Below are 22293 nucleotides of genomic sequence, written 5' to 3'. Positions count from 1 at the left end.
AGGAGCAAGAGTTTGAAAGTTGGAGCTCCTGTGAGTGAAACCTTCTACCAGGGCTTAGCTAACAGATAGCTAAAGTGGCCCCCATGGTGAGAGGGGAAAGGGAGCAGAGATGGGCTGGCTCCTGATACCCTGAAAATCCTTGAGTTCTGTGGATCCTTAGTAACTGTGTCTGTAAACACTATGCATCCTTTTCATTATATGTGTACTATGTTTTTAGTTGCAATTTTTGAAAGATGTTTGCCATTCTTTTTTTTTTTGAGGTTTCAGTATCTTTTATTCTTCTTTTATGTTTAGTAATATGTATCTTTTTAACTTTTTTTTGAGTAATAGTCATTTTACAATGTTGTGTCAAATTCCAGTGTAGAGCACAATTTTTCAGTTATACATGAACATACATATATTCATTGTCACATTTTTTTTTTTTGCTGTGAGCTACCACAAGATCTTGTATATATTTCCCTGTGCTATACAGTATAATCTTGTTTATCTATTCTATGATGTTTGCCATTCTTAAAGTTGAAGCTATTAGTGGACAGAGAGACCCCTCAATTAGGGAGTCCACGAAAGTGTAGGTCCTTGCCACCGACTGTGAAGGAATTTGCAACAGAGGCAGAGGGACAAAATGAATGGCTGTTTTATTACTCAGAAGAGGAAGAGGAAAGAAGGCTCTCCAGAGTGAGGAAAAGGCACTCCAGTGGGCCAAGATGGCCCGTAGAGATAGCTCCAGCTGTGGCTCGGGCCACATGGAGTTTTATGGGAGGCTTCTGCCATTATGTCTTCTTCCCTCTGGGTGTGATGGAGCCTTGTCTTCTGGCCTTTCATGGACTTTTCCAATTATTGTCATGGCAACTGTCACTTGTCTTGGTGCTTGTGGGTGTGTCACTTAGCATGGTAATACATTCCAGTGAGAGTATAATGAGGCTCATCGGGTCCGTTGGAAGTCAAATCCTCCACCGTCTTGGGTTTCTAAACAGTTCTTGTTTCTTCTCTTTGTAGCTGCCTCCTGAAACTTAGATAAGAATAACTTTTTTTCTTAAGGGGCAGGGGTATGATCCTGGGGGCAGCAGCCTTGGAAACAAAAAGGAAAGTTGCTTTCAATCAGAATGCTAACAATCTGGTGCACCCAGTGTCCCCCAGAAAAAACTGTCTAAGGCCCAGGAGACTTCAACTCTACTATAAACAAGAGGCAAGGGTTGGGGGGGGAATCTTAGTTCCTACAGAAAAACTTAAAGATATTGTTATGTATATTCCTTGAACAGGAACCAGGACCCAGGACCCTGCCCTAAGGCTGCACTATTGTTTCTGGACTGTCCCCTCACTTCTGCATTCCCTCTCTTCCCTGATTAACAACTGAATCTGCCCGTTGCAACTCAGGGAAAGTCAAGGAAGCTGAATGAAGCTTATTTCCTTCAAACTAGTAACAGGGGACAGGGAAGGGTTTTGTACCAGGAACCCAATAGGGTCCTACTTGGTATCAAAGCCACCAGAAAAGTAAGAAATGGGGAAAGTTTTATAAGAAAAGGCTGCTTGTGGAGACCAGGTTTCTTGGTGTTCTATCTTGAAGGGGAGGAAATGAAGAGGGACCAGGGCCTGGTCTCTGTTGACTCCACATCCCAAGGGAGCTCTGTAGTCATCAGGATGAACAAATCCAGCAAAAGCTGGCTTAGGTCATGGAAACTCAGAAAAGATGCTCTGGGGAAGCGAAGCCACTTGCTGAACCAGGTCAGGATGTTTGTGGTCAGGGATGTTCGAGCTAACCTCTGTCCAGAGGTCCCCTTTCCCAGCCTGAGCTGACTGGAGCTGGTCTTTAAGCCCCAGCTCAGACCTTCCTTCACCTGAGTAAGGTCAGTTGCCTCTCCTGTGCATTCCCATAGCACCTGTGCACACCTGTCATAGTACTGTCTTACGTCATATGCGGTGGTGTGCTTACCCATCCATCTCTGTACTGGGCTTTCGGCTTTTTTAGAACAGGGTCACCTGACTCCTTTCATCCCTTGTTCAGAAGTACACACACAATAAGTGAGTGTCACATGAGCAAACATTCATAACCATTTAACCCCAAGCAGTAATTTTAGACTTTCCTGCATTTTCTGTTCCTAATATAGCAAAAAATATGATTTTTCCAGTTGCAGTGATGCTGATTTTCTGATAAAACAATTGCATGAAACAATGTGACTTTCACTGAACAGTTGTAAGAAATTTTGTTTTTGAGACAATGTTAGAATGTCAAAATCTGTTCCTCTAAGACCTATTTCAAAAACATGATTCTTTCCCTGACTTTTCTACGCCTTGTACTACTTTTATTTAAAAAAAAAATATATATATATATATATACGCTTTTTAGTAGAAACAAGTCACTTATGATTTCTCTTCTTTAGCACTTCTGTATTTGTTTTGATGAACTTTTTCTCCCTATGCATATTTTTCCCTTAGACATTTTCAATTATAACATTTAAGAATTTTATATAATTTTTATGAGGATTTTTCTTTTTTTAATCACTTAATGGCTATGTTATATTGCTTTGCATGGTACACCAAAATTTATTTTACTTTTTCTCATAGAACATTTAGGTTGTTTCTAAAGTTTCTACTATTACAAATAATTCTAAGATAAAGTCCCATTGGTTACAGTAGATAATTAAAATTTTTTTTACATCTGTGTTCTTAAGTGATGCAGCCCTTAGAGCAAGAGAGAGAGATCTTTGGCAGATTTTGATGGCATGCTCATCCTTAATGTATAGATTCATTCAGATCTCTTTTTGTCTTTTTCTGTCTTTTGAAAAAATTTACGTATAAAACATTTAGATCTAGGATTTTTTTTTTTTTTTTTTTTAGAGAGGATGAATTTGGAACAGTTTCCTCTATTTCCTGCTCAATTATTAAGATTTTTCCCTTTTTGTGTCAACATTGGTGATTTAGGATTTAAAAATTATCCACTTCGCAAAGATCTTTCACATTTCTTAACACACGTCTGTGTATTTTACTGATTTCTTTATCCCTTTATCTTTAAATTGATTTCTTTTAAAATTTCTTTTCTTACTAGATTTGTCAGAGGTTTTTCTCTTCAGCCGGTATTTAAGAGGAGCCAGCTTTTAGGTTTGACTATTAATGCCATCATTTTTTCCATTTGTCCCTGCTTTTTATAATCCAAGAATATAACTCACAAATCTATCATTTTTGGTGGGGGGAGACATCGGCAGCGGGCAGGGGAGGGCCGGGCCACGGCACCTTTTCTTCTCCTCCCTACTTGATCTTGTGCCTCTACCCTCTAGCCTGGTCCTCTATACTCTCTATAATTGTTTTTTTTTAATCCTCAGAACAGCTTTTCCTTCAGTAAGAATTACCCAGACTCTATATTCATTCACTCAGCAGACATTTTTGGAATTCCTGCTCTGTGCCAGGTGGTGGTTCTCAACCAGGGGTAGGCCACAGAACCAGTCAGGAGAAGGTACCTGCTTCCTGTGGGGCAGAAATAAGGATTTAGTGAGAGGGTGCCTGGCCTGCAGTGAGTGTTCAATAAATGTTAGTTGTTGCTTTTTTCTAATAAATCACCTGAGGAGCTTTTAAATGTGGTTTGGTAGGGCCCTTCATGCATAAACAATTTTTTCTATATTGCCCATGTTGTTGCCGGTGGATGCAACTGGTGTTCCAGGTTCTTGTCCCATCCCAGAAAGAATTCAGAGACAAGACACAGTGGTTAAAAAAGTAAAGTGAGGATTTATTAAAGGATGGATAGTACACTCTCAAGGGGAGAGCAGGCAGGCTCAGATGAGCGGCTGCCCTGTGTTTTTTTGGAAAGTTATTTACATAGGGTGTAAAAATGAACAAGCAGAATATTCATTGGGGAGGGAAGGGTTTGGGGTTGTATTCCCTGATTATCATCCCAACTCCACCTTCCCAAAGGGAGGAGGGATTTTTGTCCTTATTTAGTCTGGATTGGAAGTGTCATGGTGTCGGTGCATGATGGGTACTTCTGATCTGCAAGGCTAACTCTATTGAATGAGGGTGTAATGAGCAAAAGGTTACATTCGGACACTGGAGATTCCTGCCTTTTCTCACCTTTCTTTGTTTGTCTCCAGGCCACTCATCACCCCAAAAGGTGTGATCCCTTATCAGCCCAAAGGTTCCTGCTTTCCTTTCTCTTCCCAGGGATCCCTGGTGCTTACATGATGTGTGGTTTCCTGCATTTGGCTTGTGCCCCTCCTTTCTGTCCAGTTCCTGCCATTTGGTTTGTGTCCCCCTTTTTCTGTTCATATCTAGCTATTTGCCTGCTCTAACAATGTGATTCTGGACAATTTTAACATACTTTGTTCTGAAAATACTGAAATGAAAAGGAGTTTGAGAAGTTGATGAGGGAGAAAAACATGAAATTATAGCTACAGTTCTGACATGGAGATGTGGACCAAATGCAGAAGGTGGCAGTGGGAAGATGAGGGGTCTGGAAAATGTTCAGAAGGGAAGGGACCATTGAACTGGTTCTAGAAGGATGACTTGGAATTTTTCCTGTAGAGCTGAGGGAGGAAAGTATATGATGGTCAGAATGGACTATATAGAGGCGAAGAGGCAGGACAGAGAATGATGTAAACAGGGCAAAGAATCCACTTGGTGGAAGCATGGAGTGTGGGGCAGGACGCAAAAATTAAGAGAAAGACAATTCAGTCACCTGGAGAGGATGGCCTGAGATGAAGATCTAGAACAATCTAGGACAATGCTGTCCAAAACAAATGTAAGCTACATGTATAATTTTAAATTTTCTAGAAGCCATAATGTAGAAGGAAACAGGTGAAATTAATTTTAGCAATACATACTATTTAACCCTATATAGACAAAATATGAGCATTTCTACTTGAATCAGTATTTTAAAATTATTAGTGAGGTATTTTATATTCTTTTGTTACTAAGTCTTTGAAATCCCTTGTGTATTTTACACTTAATGCACATCCCAATTTGGAGCCACATTGCAAGTTCTCAGTAGCCACATGTGAGCTGTGTTTGAAAGATGAAAGGAAGAGACTGAATTTAGGAGACATTTTTGAGGCTCTTCGTAATTTCAAGGCATAAAGGAAAAGATGAAGAGCCAAAGGTGAGGTCCAGGTTTCTAGTTGGGAATACTGTAGATGATGATGCCATTAACCTCAATAGGGCGTCTGTGTATGTGTGTGAAGGCTAACAGTAATACTGTTTCTTCTCTCTGTACTGAGTTGTTAGGGATACTGTTAACTCTCAGTTTACCAAACTATTATTATTTGATAGCAGAGAGCACAGAGTACTTGAATGAAAACACCATACTGTTTCCCAGTAAATTTATGTGTTCTAATTGCATAAACTAACTTGGCCTTAGAGGAAGTAGTTTTTAATGTTATAATTGTACACAGTATAAATGATTAAATATTATATTTAATACTTATGTTAAATATAATAAATACATGTTAAATACGCTATATATGTGCTCTTTCACCCTTCTACTCTTAAAACTCTTTATTTCTTCAGTTCAGGGAATCTATGTTATAGATGAGAAAATTGGATCTCCAGGAGATCTGTGATTTACCCAAGGATATTACATACTTATGAGTTGTAGAACTTTTTAGGAGCCCATGAAATTAAATCTTCTCAACTTAGTATGCCCTGTTGTTTTGGGTTCCATCATTTGGCCAAGGCTCTCTTTGTGGGGAAGGGGAACATTTTATACTTCTTGTAAATTTTTTAAAGTTGTAGATTATGAGGTCCAGTTATATCTGGAAGAAGGGTGAGCAGCATTCAGAAGATGTTACTGAATCATTTTATTACAGTCCAAAATGTGACCTCCATTGGGAGTGCCCTAAAGTTGATCTGATTCAGAGTGGCTAACTCACACCAAGGATCTCAGAGTACATTTTATCTATTTAATCTTGCAAACGCTTGACTGTCTGTTATGTACCAAAATGGTTCTGGCCTCTGGAGATTCGAAGGTGTCTGAGACAAGGTCTTGACCCTCTAGAAGCACAGTGAACAATAGGTAACACACACCATAATGCAGTGTCTTATGCTCTGTGCTGTCCATCCCTGGAACGCTTGTAGCACCTCACTTTACTGTATATCGTGCTCTAATAAATAACACATTTTAAAGTAAACAAACCTATTCAAAGACTGCAGTGTTTTTCATTTGCGTTTTTATTCTGCCACAGTACATACGGTAAAGCCAGGCATCTAGTAAATATCTAGTGTCATCTTACCTGGCACAGTCAGATCCCTGACCTTGATCAGAAAAATCTGCCGTGTTTCAACCCTTCTCTGTTCTTGTGAAGACACAGTCACAGTGTTAAGGGAGAAATGTGATACAGAGGAGCCATTGTTGTGTATGGATGTGGTCATGCACCTCAGTCAGTAGGAGTTGGGGCCAGTCCCCTTTTCTCTAAAATTCAGATCTCAGCCATCTCCTTAAGGCTCAACTCAGTCAGGAAACAGATATTTAGTGTTGGGTCAGGTCATTGCTGGACATTGGTGTTCTAGACTTGAAAAAAGGAAAAGGTACAGTCCCTGCCCTCATAATGCTCACCATCTAACTAGGAAAACAAGCACTAAATAGATTGTTAGGTCTGTAGCTGTTAGTGTGCAGAGTGGGTTAAAGCACATAACAGGGGTATTGACCCTCCACTGGGGGTTCAGAAGACCTCACCAAAGATCTAACCTACACCTGAAGTATGTAGTGGAGTTAGCGAGGGAAAGACGGATGGGAGAGAATGATATTCTCCAGGAAACTGAAAAGTCCAGTTCAGCTATAGCTAAGCACATGGGAAGAAGGGCATGGAGTAAAGCAGAGCCTCCACGTAACTTTCTCTCACTGCTGGGGTGAACTTGCAGCTCTGCTTTAAGTGTCTTTTCATAGTAATTGTTTTTACATACTTTATTATGTACTTCTTGAGATAGAAATCTATCTAGGACCAGAGGGGATATTTCAGATAGGGCATGATGACAGGTGTCTCATGGCTTAACAAGGCCTCATGAGGCAAGACAGAAATCAACCTGTGAGCCTCAGAACTGACACTTTGGAGGCACAGGAGTCTTCAGCCAGCCTGGTTGCAGTGTGATGAAGAAGTGACTGGAGTGGGGTAAAGCATGAAAAGACCTTTGATCTGGCAATTCCAATTCTAGCTAGCTACCCTACAGAAATTCTAGCATATTTGCACAAAGAATTTGTATTGCAGTAATGTTTGTAATAGCAAAATATTGGAACTAATCCAAATATCTATTAACAGGAACTTGTTTGTTTATTCATTCATCAAGTATTTTTTTAAGCATCCACTATGTGCTGGGCATCATTCTAGGCACTAGAGAGATGTATAGCAGTGAATAAATAGATAGATAAAAGTCCGTATTCTCATGGAGCTTGCAGTCGGGGAGACAAAAAAGGCTAACAGGAAATCTCAGATAATGGTTAGAAGTGCAAGTGTCCTTTTTAACCTGAGTCTGTTTGGTTCCTGAGTTCAGGTGGCAGGAATTTGGACAGTGAGAGATACCTGTGCTAGGAGGAAAATTAAACATGGTAATACGACGTGTAGTAGAATGGAGGCGCTAAGACAACTTTTCTGAGGTGGTGATGCTGGACCTGAGACCTAAGTGACTAGTTGTCAACCACATGGTGATCCCAAGGCCAGGGTTAGAAACAAACTTGAGGTGTTCAGGGATCAGCAAAAGGTCAACATGGCCAGAGCCCAGTGAGTGATGGAGGAGTTTGAATGTTATTCTTAGTACAGTGGGTGCTGTGGGTTTTAGCCAATGAGTATGTTATGGTACAACTGTACTATGGAGTGCTGTGAAGCAATTCAGAGGAGTAAGGTGAAAGTATACATAGCACTGTGGGAAGATCTCCAAGATATATAGTTAAATGTAAAAAGCAAGTTGTAAAACAGTATATATGGTATTGTACAAAAGACTCTGTGTGTGTAAAACATGGAACAGGACTATTAAGTGTGTACTCCAAACTGTTAACCGTGGTTATTTGTAAGGAATTTAGTGAGATTGGTGATAGGGTTGAATGAAGGCTGTTACTTTTTATTTGCTGTTGTATTTGGATTTTGCAACAAAAGAAGTGCAGGGGCAATGAGGAATTGATTGTATAAAAGGCTTTGGAGGGAAACAAGAAGAAAGCTAAGTAGGCATATAGGATTGCAGCACATACTGCCCCTCATGACCTTCCTGCCTGCCATATTAGATTCTTTATAAAATTATGTAAACAACAAGTACATTTAACCCAACATTGCCCCCTTAGGATACCAAATGTGTGATCACTGTTTCTGATAGACCCTCCAGTATGTTCCCAGTATCGCATGGGAAAATTTGTGGGGTTAATTCCTAGTTAAGCAGGAATGTGATCCTACAGGAATCAGTGACATTCAAGGATGTGGCTGTGAACTTCACCCAGGAAGAATGGCACCACGTGGATCCTGCTCAGAGGCGCTTGTACAAGGATGTGATGCTGGAGAACTATAGCCACTTGGTTTCTCTTGGTAAGGACCACATCTCATTGTCTTTGTATTGATGGGTCTTTTCTTTCTCAGTTACTAGGGTTGTGGGGCTCATAGTTTGGGTGACTGTGTTCAGGGTCCGAGTTTGTTCATCATTTTGGGACTCAGCTCTATGGGTTTCTGAGCCTGTTCTTTAGGTAAAAGATCTTTCTTTCACAGAACTGGAAATAGGCCGTTTGATTGCATGCTCCTCAAGTTGCACCTTTTTTTCCCTTCAGAGTTCCTGAGGATCAAGGCCTAATACTGACTTGTAGAGGGTTCTTTGTCCACTTGCACAGACAACCAAATCTTGTGTATTTACCCATGAGCAGGATATCAAGTTTCCAAGCCAGAGGTGATCTTCAAATTGGAGCAAGGAGAAGAGCCATGGATAGCAGAGGGAGAAATCCAAAGACCTTTCTATCCAGGTAAATGAGAGTCAAGCATGTAGGAATCAGTACGTACAAAGGCACAGTCGAAGGAGAGGGGCACCCCTTCACATTGCTGCCTTGGGAGCGCCTAGACCTGTAGAAGAGGCTGAGCCATCTCCTGGATGACCCCTCTGTATGTCTTCCTTCTCCATGAGGGTGCTCCTGCTGTTCGTAGGTCTTGTAGGGAAAGGTATCCGTTTCTCCCTTCTGAAAGTAACCCTTTGTCCGACACTCAGAACACCATCTCTCCCTGTCTTGTAACCCTACTTGCTGGGTTATTTTCTCCTCTGGTGTCCTTAATCCTCCTTCATTATTTAGAGATCTCTTCTTACTCATTCATTTTATTTATTTATTTTTTTTGAGGGGGGAGGTAATTAGGTTTATGTATTTATTTTTGGAGGTGGTACTGGGAATTGAACCCAGAACCTTGTGCATGCTAAGCGTGTGCTCTAGCACTTGAGTTGTATCCTCCCCACTTCTTACTCATTCAGACATTGGTTGAACTTCCATGTCTCCTCCTTGTTTTGTCTTGATACTTTCACTGTCGGATCCCCAAACTTGTAGGAAATACCCACAAGCTTGATTCTTCCTTTGTAACTTGCCTCCAGACTTCTTTCCCTGACTGCACTTCTGTACCGCCTGTCTGGGGAGCAATGCCGTCTTCCTTCCGTCCTGTGCTCATGCTGATTTGATTCATTTCCTCTCTCCACAGTTCCTGGAGTATCATCCTTTCCTGGTTTACCTACTTGTTAAATGCTTCTTGGCTTTAACTCTTTGGCTTTTCTTGCTTTTCCCTCTTAAGTGAGTCTACCTTGAGTCTGCCCTCTGGCTTCCTCCCCTTTCTTTCTGTATTACCTCCCTGTTAAAGGGTGCCTGCCTTGTGGTATTTGCAGGTCTTTATTCTGTGCTGTAAACTCAGAATTGTCCTTACTTGTTCCCTGGTTACTTTTTATTTTCTCAAAGGAGCCCTCCACTTGTAAGTCCCATATGGTTCTTATTAAAGATGTTAAAAAAAAAAAAGATGTAAAATCTAAATTAATCATTCTTGCAGCCCTAATCAGCACATTTTGCTACCTTGTGCATAACCCATTTCTCCCCTTGCCTGTTAGAAATTACCAGGTTTCCATTCCCTTAGGCCAGACACCATAGTTTATTTAGTCTTTTTCTTTCAACCCAGGTTGTTTTCCTGCTTTGAGAAGTATCTTAGATTTTCCTGCCTTTTAACTTGGACTGGTAACATCCTACACGAAGCCCCAGACTTAGATTACTATTATACCCAGTTGAATTTGCTTGCTCTGCTTATCTTTTTTTAATCCATATTGGGTTTTTTAAATCATAGTTTTATTCAGATATAATTCATATACCATAAAATTAACGCTTTTGAAAGTATAGAGTTCAGTGGTTTTGGATATGGATTGAGTTGTGTAACCATCACCACTATATAATCACAGAACATGTTCACCCCAAAGAGAAATTCTATACCTATTAGTAGTCACTTCCATTCCCCATCCCCCCAGCTCCTGGCAATCATTAATCTACTTTTCATCTCTCTGGATTTGCCTATTCTGGATATTTTCTATAAATGGAATCATATAATATGTAGCCTTTTGTGACTGGCTTCTTTCACTTAGCATAATGTTTTCCAGGCTCATTCGTGTTGTAGCATATATCAGAACTTCATTCCTTTGTATTGCTGAGTAATACTCCATTGTATGGATATATCACATTTTGTTTATCTGTTCTTCATTTGATGGGCCATGGGCCATGCTGGATTTTAATGTTTTATCTTCATAAACCACCTGCCTCTGAAAGAACCTTGCTATTACTCCCTGTACCTCATTATAGGAAACAGAAACTTCCTTGATTTAAGAATCCCCATCATACTGTCCAGTATTTCTTTCTATTTCTGCTGGAAAAAAAAAAAAAAAAGCTCTACTTAGGTTCGACTTCTTCTTGATGTTCTCTGTAAGTAGCATACACTTTCCCTCATTAGATAATATATTTATTTCTTCCTTCTCTGATCGCAAATACCATTTATATTGCCTCTACCACACAAATTCAGATGGTATGGATACCATCTGATGGGGTTTTCTTTTTAGTTGTTAAAATACTGAATCTTAAAAAAAAATTGAGTCTTGTTTTTATTCTTAGATTTTTAACCTTCTGAAAAGTCTACTTATATTTCCATATATTTTCCATCTGTATTACAGAGCATATAAAAGGTAGTCAGAAAGTACTTGATTGATTGTTATGGAATCTAACTGGGGAGAGAATGTTCTCATTCATTCATTTCAACAGACATCTCTTGAATGTCCCACTGAGAAGTATTCTAAAAGAAATACAAAGCATTCTTTGTCCTTGGGAATTTAAAATTGAGTCTTGTTCCAGGATAAGGAATTGGGGGTTTTAGGGCCCCATAATTGCTGTTTTTTCCCTCCTAATATTTTATTATGAATAATTTCAAATATATGGTAAGTTGAAAAAAATTGTACAGTGAATACTGTATACCTACCACCATGATTCTATAGTTAGCATGTTGTTGTATTTGCTTTATCACATCTTTTCATCTATCCATCTGTTAATCTATCTTTTGATGCATTTTCCAGTGAGTTGCAGACATGAGTACATTTCACCTTTAGAATACTTTAGCATTTATTTCATTGACTAGAGTTCAATATTTGTTCATAGTTCTTTTTTTTTTAAGAAAATGTTACATACATTGAAATACACACCTCTTATATGTATCATCCAGTTGATTTTGAAAATGCATTCTCCCATCTAACCCAGACTCCTATTGATACAGAACATTTCCATCACTCCAGAAACCCCCCTCCCTTTAGTTTTTAAAGATTACCATTTTTAGCACCTAGACATTAACTAATTTAATTTTCTGCTATTAATATTCTGAGGTTAAACAGAAGTTTAGAGATCAGTTTTTAAGGCAGATGAAACTGAATCATTTTTGGTTAGGATAGGTGATTAACGGAGAATCAGAACTCAAATAGAATAAAACCACAACTCCAGTTGTAAGGGCAAGGATGATTTGCCTCCTGAAATACTGTTTTTCAGCTTGGGAAGTATAGCCTTTGCTCTTCAAGTATGTCAAAGAATCATTTCAGTTAGATCATTGGCTGCAGATTTTCTCTGTAGGGTTTGAAGATCTGAAGCCTCAGAGGTGACTTTAAAGAAATTATGAAATGGATATATTAGGAAGATAGGTTTTGTGACAGTTTGTAAAATGGACGGGAGGCATGGAGAGCAGATAGGATTCTGCCAGATGGACTGTGATCCTGCTCCATTTGTATCTCTGCCGAATGCTCTCATGCTCAATTATTCCCTTACTCCCTAACAAGCCTCCTACATGGGCTTCCTCATTCTGGACTTATCCTTCACTCTGGATCTGCAATCCGCACTGTCACCTCTCTTCACTCTTCCTTTTCTCCATTTTGGGTTTTCTCCTCAAGCTACAGGACTAATTTCAAAACGAGTGATGTATAATTTATCTCTCTCTCACTTCCTCATTCCTACTGTAGCAGTTTGTTTCAGCAGGAGGGAATAGGGGACTTTTGCACTTTGGATGTCTTTCAGACTGGAAGACCAGGCCTGAAGCCAAATCTTCAAGTCTGCGCCAGAGCATATCTGAAGTATCCCTTATCACGGATGATCTCTCCCATGCCACATTAGAAGACGCTTGGGATGTTAGTAGCCAATTAGAGAGGCACCAGGAAAACTGGAAGAGACATCTTGGGCCAGGTGTATCCACCCAGAAGAAAATAATCACACGAGAGGAAACTTTTGAGCAAAATAAATTTGGGGAAAACTCTGGATTGAATACAAACCTGGTTACACAAGTGAACATTCCTCCAAGGTCTAATGAATGTAATACATTTGGGACCAATTTGGGGCATAATTCAGATTTACTCAATCAGAATAATATCCTTGCAAAAAAGAAGCCTTATAAATGTAATAAATGTAGAAAAGCCTTTATTCATAGATCATCACTAACTAAACATGAGAAAACTCATAAAGGAGATGGAGCTTTCCCCAATGGTACAGATCAGGGAGTTTATCCTGGAAAGAAACATCATGAATGTACTGACTGTGGAAAAACCTTCCTCTGGAAGACACAACTTACTGAGCATCAGAGAATTCACACTGGGGAGAAACCCTTTGAATGCAATGTGTGTGGAAAGGCCTTCAGGCATAGCTCATCCCTTGGTCAGCATGAAAATGCTCATACTGGTGAGAAACCCTATCAGTGTAGTCTCTGTGGGAAAGCCTTCCAGCGCAGCTCCTCCCTTGTTCAACACCAGAGAATTCACACTGGAGAGAAACCCTATCGTTGTAATTTATGTGGGAGGTCTTTTAGGCATGGCACATCCCTCACTCAGCATGAGGTCACACATAGTGGAGAGAAACCCTTCCAGTGTAAGGAATGTGGGAAAGCCTTTAGTCGATGTTCTTCCCTTGTCCAACATGAGAGGACTCATACAGGAGAGAAACCTTTTGAATGTAGCATATGTGGGAGAGCTTTTGGTCAGAGCCCATCCCTTTATAAACATATGAGGATTCATAAGAGAGGCAAACCTTACCAAAGCAGTAACTACAGCATAGATTTCAAGCACAGCTCATCTGTTATGCAAGATGAAAGCACTCTCACTGAAGTGAAGTCCTATCATTGCGATGACTGTGGGGAAGACTTCAGTCATATTACAGACTTTTCTGACCATCAGAGGATCCATACTGGGGAGAACCCCTATGATTGTGAGCAGGCCTTCAGTCAACAACCTATATCTCATACTGGAGAGAAACCCTATCAATGTAATGTATGTGGAAAAGCTTTCAAAAGGAGTACAAGCTTCATAGAACATCACAGAATTCATACTGGAGAAAAGCCTTATGAATGTAATGAATGTGGAGAAGCCTTCAGTCGACGCTCATCACTGACTCAGCATGAGAGAACCCACACAGGAGAGAAACCCTATGAATGTATCGACTGTGGGAAAGCCTTCAGTCAGAGTTCATCCCTCATTCAGCATGAGAGAACGCATACTGGAGAAAAACCCTATGAATGTAGTGAATGTGGGCGAGCCTTCCGGAAGAAAACCAATCTGCATGATCATCAGAGAATTCATACTGGAGAAAAACCCTATGCTTGTAAGGAATGTGGGAAGAATTTCAGTCGAAGCTCAGCTCTTACTAAACACCAGAGAATTCATACACGAAATAAACCCCAGGAACCCTGACATTAAGGAATGTGCTGAAAGCTTTAGCTAAAATATTGTTCCTACTTAGTATCAGAGGATTCTTACTGGAGAGAAAGCTTGGGGATGTAATGAATTATGTGTGTGTGTGTGTGTGTTGTGTGGAGAAAACTGCTAGTAGTGTTGTTTTTTTTTAATAAATAAAAGCTACATTCTCAGATCTGATAACAGACATGTAAAAACTACAGACATCTTAACATAACCTGTTAGAAATGATATGCCTATATATTAGACTTTGTAAAGATTTTGAATATATGTATGTAGGAGGTCACCAACTTTCAACAATTTAACTTGTAACTCTCACTGTTTACAACCTTTTTTAAAAATAAATAAAACTCCTGCTATACTGACCAAAACTCATTTTTAAATTACTTGACAGCTGCATTCAACTGTAGCTCTTACATTAAATTTACCATGGAAACCAATTCCACCTCCAAGAATTCACCATTCAAAGAACTAGATCAACTGGTCCAGCCACTTCATTGTACAGATGAAGAAACTGAAAGCCAAAGATGCGAAGTGGTTTGCACAGCATGATACGTTTATAACGGCAAAGCTGGGTCAATATGCAGGTCTCCTGGATCTTTGGCCCTGTGGTCTTGCCACTAAGAAGATATTTTGGAATTCAGGGCTTTAAAATAAGCTTTGAAACAATCAGATGCACAAATAGTCAGTGCGCACTCTGGAGTTGAATACTTTGGGAATCATAAAAGCATAAGAGGCAGCAGGACACATGCAAATTTGTCATACACTTATTTACAGCAACTTATTGGAAGCTTACAAGCCAAAATGTTAACAGAAATTGTAAATAGTTGAACTACTAATGACTTTTTTCCTTTTCCTAAATATCGTACTTCAGGTAACATAAGTCATAGAATTATTGTCTTCTTACTGTGCTTTTCATGTCTCTCCCATGGAAAAAAATAAAAAGCACTGCCCCAAGCTTCCTAGGTTGGGTCAATGGGAAAACAAAACAGAACTAAGAAAAAAAAATTCCCCAAATTAATTTTACTGTTGGGGAAGTGTAAGTCCAATTATTTGGATAATAATAACTTGCTGTTAGGTCAGTTTAGAGAATTGGCATGTAATGAATCATTTTGTGTGCCAAAGAAGTTTTAACCATTAAAAAATTAACTTATTTTTCAGCTCTGTGGTGCTTTTCCATCAGTAAAGCATGAGGGAAGCGTCAGTGATCCACTCTAATCCTTAATATCCCCTGATGCCTCCCATGGGCTATCCTAAAGGAATTTCCAGAATCTTTGTTGGTTCTTTGGCACCAAGAGTGCAGATAAGTTTGGAAGCAACTATGGAAATTGACCTCTTTGATAAAAGATCCTCTGCACCCCCCGCCCCCAAGAAGAGCAAACTTTCCCACCCTAATGATTAAGCATAGGGAGGAGTGATATGGGGTGGTGGTGGTGAACCTTTCCTACTGGCTGCTTTGCATGTCAGGTAACAGAATCTATAACTTTTGTCTCATCCTGGATAGCATGAGGCAGCTCCCAAATATCCTTCATAATTCTTTGCAGGAAAAATGTGCATGGTGCCTGAAATGTGGGCTGTCTGGCCCAATGAGTTTAGTACATGTGGAGCAAAATGGGATGGGATACTCTATAGCAGATCTGCCCTTCCAAAACATTAAGCATTCAAAAATGCCTTTTTTATGATATTCCACGTTTAGTGCACACAGTGCCAAGACCATGCTTTTGTGATACACAGTTTGCCAAGGGGTAATTCTACTTGGAATCTCCTCTACTAATTGTCTAGGATGCCTAACAGGAGTTCATTTTGCTGCTGAATGTTTGGGGATCCCCATAGTGGACTGTTTGCAAGAACGGCATGAATTGTAACCAGTTGAGTGCTGCACAACTGTTATGGAAGTTAATAAAGACTTAGTTCCAGAAGACCTAGAGGAGACCACTGGTTTGTGTGTGGAGCCTGGCCTAGATCTACCCAATCTCTGAATCTCAGCACATCTTCATTGACAGGGAGGGGGCCCAGGATGTATGTATGGCTGATTTAGCAGAGGAATCTCTAGTCCCAGCAACCATGCACCGTGCACTTACAAACACCCAGCTTTCTGGGCTATGTGAAATACATCCTTGTAACATCATTGTATTATTTCAATAAATAGCCTTCTTAGTTGAATGGGAGTTAGTTTGTCTTTTTCAATTTTCAGAACTTGGCTAAGATTAAAGAGTGACGCATCAAGGAAGAGGGATTACCTGCTAAACTCATCACAGCCAGGTGAGTTAATAGCTATCATTTGTTGAATGCTTACTACTTGTAAGACGTTGTGCTAAGTACTTCATAGCCATCATTTCATTTGATCCTTACAATTCCCCATTCTAGGTCTTGTGGTATCTCTGCCCAGCTTTCCCTCCCTTTTCTTCTAGTAACAGTCTCTGCTTCACTCACCACAAAAACACAAGTCAAGACATCTTGGGGCTCAGTAATAGATCCAGGGACAAACAAGTGACCTAGTTGAGCCATTCGGGGTCTTTTGACAGGATTTTTTCAAAATAGAGTTAGCAAGGATACTTTGGGTTGCTAGACTCGAAAGGTGAAGGCCTAGAGTTGCCTGGAGCTGGATTCCTTACAGAGAGGGGAGTTCTGTTGTAGTAAGAGAGGATGCAACCAACATGATGTTCTCATTTCTAATTCCTGACATCCTTGGACTTGGCTTAATTTGTGACGCTCTTCTTGGGATTTTATAGGCTCCCCACTATCCGATGATTCTCCCTTTTTGATTAAGCTAATTTGTTACATTTCTGTTGCTTTCATTAAATAAACCAAATGCGTATATTATATCTTTGTTTATAATGTGGGGAAAAGCCCAAGGAGATAAAGTACTGCCCACGGCAGATTCAGACTTGGAACCCAGAAGTGCTTGGCTGCAAGGGCATTGCTCTTAACCTCATGTCTCCAGAGCCATGTTATGTTCAAGGAGCTGCATGTAACAGTCGTTTGGGGGTGAGTGGATGAAGGGATATGGTGCTAGATTAGGTCAGAGACCAAGTGGAGATAAAATGATAAAGGGCCTTGAAATGTTTTCTTGACTATTTCAGGAAATTAAATCCCCTAAATTCACTCAACCCTCACACCTTAATATATCAGATATTTACAATTGCCTATATTGTAGATAAAATCTTGTATAATACTTAAAAACCTTTCTCATAAATATTTCTCATATTGCTACACGGTCTCATGATCCCTTTAACAAGCTTCCTATTGTTGCAATAATATTTAGATTGTGTTGGGCACTGATTTTTATAATGATGTTGAATACTTTTATTTTTAAAAATACTCTTACCTTTTTTTCTATAGAATTTTTTCTTAAAATATCCAGAATGAGATAAAATATCCAAAATGGGATTACTGTGTCAGCGTGTAGAGGTAAGTATAACCCGATGGTGTGAGGCTCATAAAAGAATATACTAGATATAATAGCACAAGAGTAATAGTCTGGGAATTGCAAAAGGGAAGCAGGAGAAAACCATTCTCCCACTCCTAGTGCCTGCGTGTGTCTGGGGAAGGGCAGCAGGGCAGGTGTGTCCGCCAGTAACACTCATGTGTGCCAGGTTGAGAAGAAACCACTTCTGCAGTGATTAGGCGTGATGGTGATGCTCGGTTCTTTATAGCTGCAGTGGGCTTTTGTAAATACTGAACTAGTTAACTCCTAGGTTAAAAATGCAAATGTCACATCAGGGAAGAGTTAATGACTGCCCTACTTCAACAAAATTGGTCTCCTTTTACATTTTCATGGATTATTGTTAACGTCCTTTACCTTACCACAATTTGTATTTTAGATTATTTCATTTTCTCCCCCACCCCCAACACAGCCCACAGTAGATTGTGAATTCCAGGAAGACAGGGTCCACATCTGTTTTGCTAACTTTTTGTCCCACTGCTTATCACAATGCCAGGCATGTAATAGGTACTCAGTGCAGTCTTACTAGTGAACATTACTGTGGAGATATGTTGATAGACAAAGAAGACTGGCTTGTGAATGAAAGAATGCTCAATCCTGAAATTAGAATATTGCAGAAGAAAGCAGTGGGATCATAGTTCAGATCCACTAGGCTGGCAAAATTTAGAAATCTGGCAGGGGGTGTAAAAGTGAGAACTTCTATACACTGTCGGTGAGAGGGTAAATTGATATAATCATTTGGGGAGTAATTTGGCAATATCCAGTAAAATTGAAGCTAAGCATACTTCTTAACCCAGCGATTCCATTTGTAGATATATGCGGTAGACTAGAAATACTCACATGTGAGCACGAAGACATACAAAGATGATCACTGCAGCAGTGTTTGAAATAGTAAATATATGGACACAACACAGATGTCTGACAGTAAATGAATGGATTAATAAATCATAGCATATTGTTTAATACAATACAGTAAGTACATAGAGGAACCAGGGTATCAGGCAAAAACAACAACAACAACCACCCAAAAAAAGCCCTTCTAGCTCACCTTTTCCACTCCTGGACCCATGCGGGTAAATGTGGCTGGAGAAGAGCAGCCACAGTGACTAGTTCTGCTTTAAATTCCTGGCTGCTAACCTCAAGCATTTGTTCCCCTAGTCCAGTCACTGTCCTGGTCTCCTTAGGTACTGTTTTATAGCTTGTCTTCTCAACCTCCAGCTCTTTGTACCAGTCCTTAGTCAGCTAGCGACCTTGTTTCCTAGCTAACTGAGAAAAATAAGAGCAATCAGAAGGCAACTACTCTCTTACATGCATCTTGTCCATGCACTCTTTCTTTATATCCTGATTCTGTGGTTGACTCTTTCTTCTCTTAATGTCTTGTCAACTTCTCCTCTGGTGTATTAGATCCTTTTCGTAAACTAGAACATCATTCCTACAATTGTCCTCTCTTCTGCATCTTTTTTTTTTCTTGTCTACTGTATCTTTCCCATCAGCAAAATAACAGGTAATTTTTCTCATCTTAAATATATGTATATATTTATTTATACATACATACATAAACTACATCTCCCTCCACCTGCCACTCCATTTCCTTCTTCACTTAACAATATTCCTCAGTAGAGGTGTCTATCTAATACTCATTGTCTCCAGTTCCTCTCCTTCCAGTCTCTCTTGCATTCCCTCCAATTAGGTCTTTGTTTCTGCTCTTGTCAGAGGTCACTGATGGACTCTATGTGGCTAAATCCAGTGGTCTTTTTTTCAATTCTTTTTCTTGACCTGTCAGCATTATTTGGTATAGTTGATCACTTCCTCACCCTTGCACATTTTTTTCATTTGGCTTTCAGATTATCACACTTAGATTTCCTTGTACTTTACTGACATCTACTTCTCCCAGTTTCTTTATGTCCCCTTGCTTTAGACATAGGAATTCTAGGGCTCAATCTTTGGACCTCTTTTCTTTTTCTACATTGGGGCTCTCATCCTAGTGTGAGGGCTCTCATTGGGGCTCTCATCCTGTTTCAACTTGCTGACAACTTAAAAATTTTTATCTCCAACCCGACTCCATACTCATGTAACCAACTGCCTACTTGATGTCTCCACTTGGATGTCTAACAGACATCTCAAATTTAATAATGTCCAAAGATAAACTAACTCATGATCTCCCCCTCCCAGTCCCATCATAAACATATTCCTTCCTCAGTCCTCCCATCTGGGAAAAGGCAACCCCATCCTTCCAGTTGCTCTGCCCCCAAACTGGGGAACCATTCTTGATTCCTTTGTTTCACATCCCACATCCAAATTTCAATAAGCTCTGTCTGCTAACTTGCGGGATATTTGAGGATGGCCACTTCTTGTTGCCTCTACTGTCCTAGCCTATGTCACCATCATCTCTGGTCCAGATATCTGCAATAGCCTCTAATTGGTTCCTCTGCTTCCATCTGTGCCTCTCTGTGTTCGAAGTTCAGCAGCCAGAGTGATACTGTAAAAATCTGATAAGATTGTGTCACTCATCTTCTCAAAGCTCTCTAATAGCTCTCCACTTCATGAATACAGGCTAAAGCAGAAGCCCTACTTAGTACTGGCACCACCTGCTGCCCTGTATTACCTGTGTGACTCACCACTCCTCTCCTTTCTTGATCACTATGCTCTGGGCCCACTGACCTCTCTGCAGTAGCTTTTTTTTTTTTTTAACATTTTTTATTGATTTATAATCATTTTACAATGTTGTATCAAATTCCAGTGAAGAGCACAATTTTTCAGTTATTCATTGTCACATTTTTTTTCTCCATGAGCTACCATAAGATCTTGTATATATTTCCCTGTGCTATACTCTCTGCAGTAACTTAAACACCCACAGCAAGCTTCCACTTCAGAACCTTTGCGTTTGCTATTCGCTTTTCCTGGAATCCTCTTCCCCTAGATATCACCTGGTTTGGTTTCTAACCTCCAGTAGATCTTTGTTCAATGAACCCTTCGTTGACTATCCTATCAAAATAGCAATCACCCTGCGTGGCACGCTCTAACTCCCTTCCCAGCTTCATTTTTTCCATAATACCTACCATCACCTGACACTCTAAATAGTTTACTTATTATATGTCCTTCTCTAGAAGGTAAGCTCCGTGAGAGTAGAGATTTGGGGGGATGTAAATTTTATTGAAGCATAACGTTCTTACAGTAAAGTACAAAAATAGCAAGTGAACAGCTTGATGACTGAGGACAGCAACTTATGTATCTTTTGTTCAGTGCCCTGTCCCCAGTACAGGAGATACTCAAATATTAATAAATGGTTGAACTGGATGTACATATATTAACAAGAAAAACACTGAAAATAATTGAAAATAAAGTTGCAGAAGGGTTGTATATAGTGTGATGTAACTTTTTAAAATCCATAACACGTATTTTTTTAATCAACACACATGAAGTAAAAGTAGGAAATTAGTGAAACATCAGCTTCAGAGTGGTGGTTTCCCCTGGAGCTAGAGGGAAAAGGGATGGGAGGGGATAAAAGAAGGCTTAAACTTTCCTATTTTTTTAATAAAAGCTAATCTAACAAAATATTTGTTTAAATATTTGTTCAAAGAGGGTGATGCATATTTGTTGTGTGTGCCTCTGAATGTTTAAACTCTTTTACAATTAAAATCTGCCTCCTTGCTCTTATCTGGTTCCTCCTCGCCCAAAGCCACCTGCTTGGTTCCTCTTGGAGCATGAGCCTGTTTGACCTGTACATTCAGCGTGACTGAAGGACTTAGGAGAAGGAATAATGGGCATTCATGCTCCCAAGGGTGAGAAGCTGATCCAAGCCCAAGAAAGGAGCGCCTTGGCACTGTCAAATCAAGCAAAGCATTCCCATTCTCCATAAATGCCATTTGAGGGAACAATTAAAAAGAAAGGAATGGCAGGGGAGCAGAAGGCTTCCTGTATATGAGGAACATAAGTGATTATTGGCAGGAGTTGGTGGAAGGAGAGAACTAATTTTTGCTAATTGCAGTGAAAGCCCTATTAATTTTGGAAAAATACTTTTTGGGGGGCATTTTAATGGATAAAGGAACCAAGAAATTTGAACCTGATATATAGATGGTGTTTTATTCTGCTATGACCAGACAAGTATAGTTGTAATAATTAGTGGGGTTTTTATTTCACTATGTGCATTAAGAAACTAGCAATTACTAATTGTTCTTGAATTTTAATACTCATTTTCAAAAGTTAAGAGTTGTCACAGGGTTTTGGCAGGGAATTTTTGTTTGTTTAGCGTTGCTGATAAAGCCCCAAAGATGAAAACAAAGCATCATATTGCCCTACCTTCTAAAAGGTACCACAAGAACTGGGCACTCTGTCCTACTGCATGCACTCGGAAGTGTGGGAGTTGCACAGGCCCCATGACACTTAACCATGCAACAGGGTCAGATCCAGAGGAGAGGGTACCTGTGGTCCTAGGGTGAGGCCCCTGCCTCTCCCCACGGGACTGCGGGACTCAGGTACCAAGAGAATGACTGGAGGTATTAGAGGCATCTGAAATCGCTGGAGCTTGGTGTCTTCATCCCCAGCAAACCCACAGGCCCACTACCCAGAGTTCTTGCGATAGCTTACCGTGTGCCCCTGAAGAGTGTGTATTCGGTGGTAAGGAGGTGGGGAGGAATCTAACGCAGACAAGTGCCTGTAACTGGAGATTTCTGAAGGGAGGGGTG

The 22293-nt window shown here is 40.0% G+C and overlaps 1 protein-coding gene across 8 annotated transcripts in view; it reads left to right on the top strand.

Moving 5' to 3' along the window:
* The window catches only part of ZFP90 (ZFP90 zinc finger protein), a 36856-nt gene extending 15754 nt beyond the window's left edge, over positions 1-21102 (top strand). For 3 of the 8 annotated variants that reach the window (XM_064489027.1, XM_031458197.2, XM_031458198.2), the window contains 3 exons: positions 8360-8486; positions 8816-8911; positions 12503-14522. In XM_064489027.1, the coding sequence (XP_064345097.1) occupies positions 8360-8486; positions 8816-8911; positions 12503-14160 (1881 nt within the window). In that variant the 3' untranslated portion in view covers positions 14161-14522. The other 5 variants (XR_004138887.2, XM_064489030.1, XM_031458199.2 and 2 more) reach the window with 5 other exon arrangements.
* The last annotated feature ends 1191 nt before the right edge of the window (positions 21103-22293 follow it).

This window comes from Camelus dromedarius, chromosome 9, assembly GCF_036321535.1.
Source record: "Camelus dromedarius isolate mCamDro1 chromosome 9, mCamDro1.pat, whole genome shotgun sequence".
Taxonomy (NCBI): Eukaryota; Metazoa; Chordata; class Mammalia; order Artiodactyla; family Camelidae; genus Camelus; species Camelus dromedarius.
This window is presented reverse-complemented; position numbering and strand designations above follow the sequence as displayed.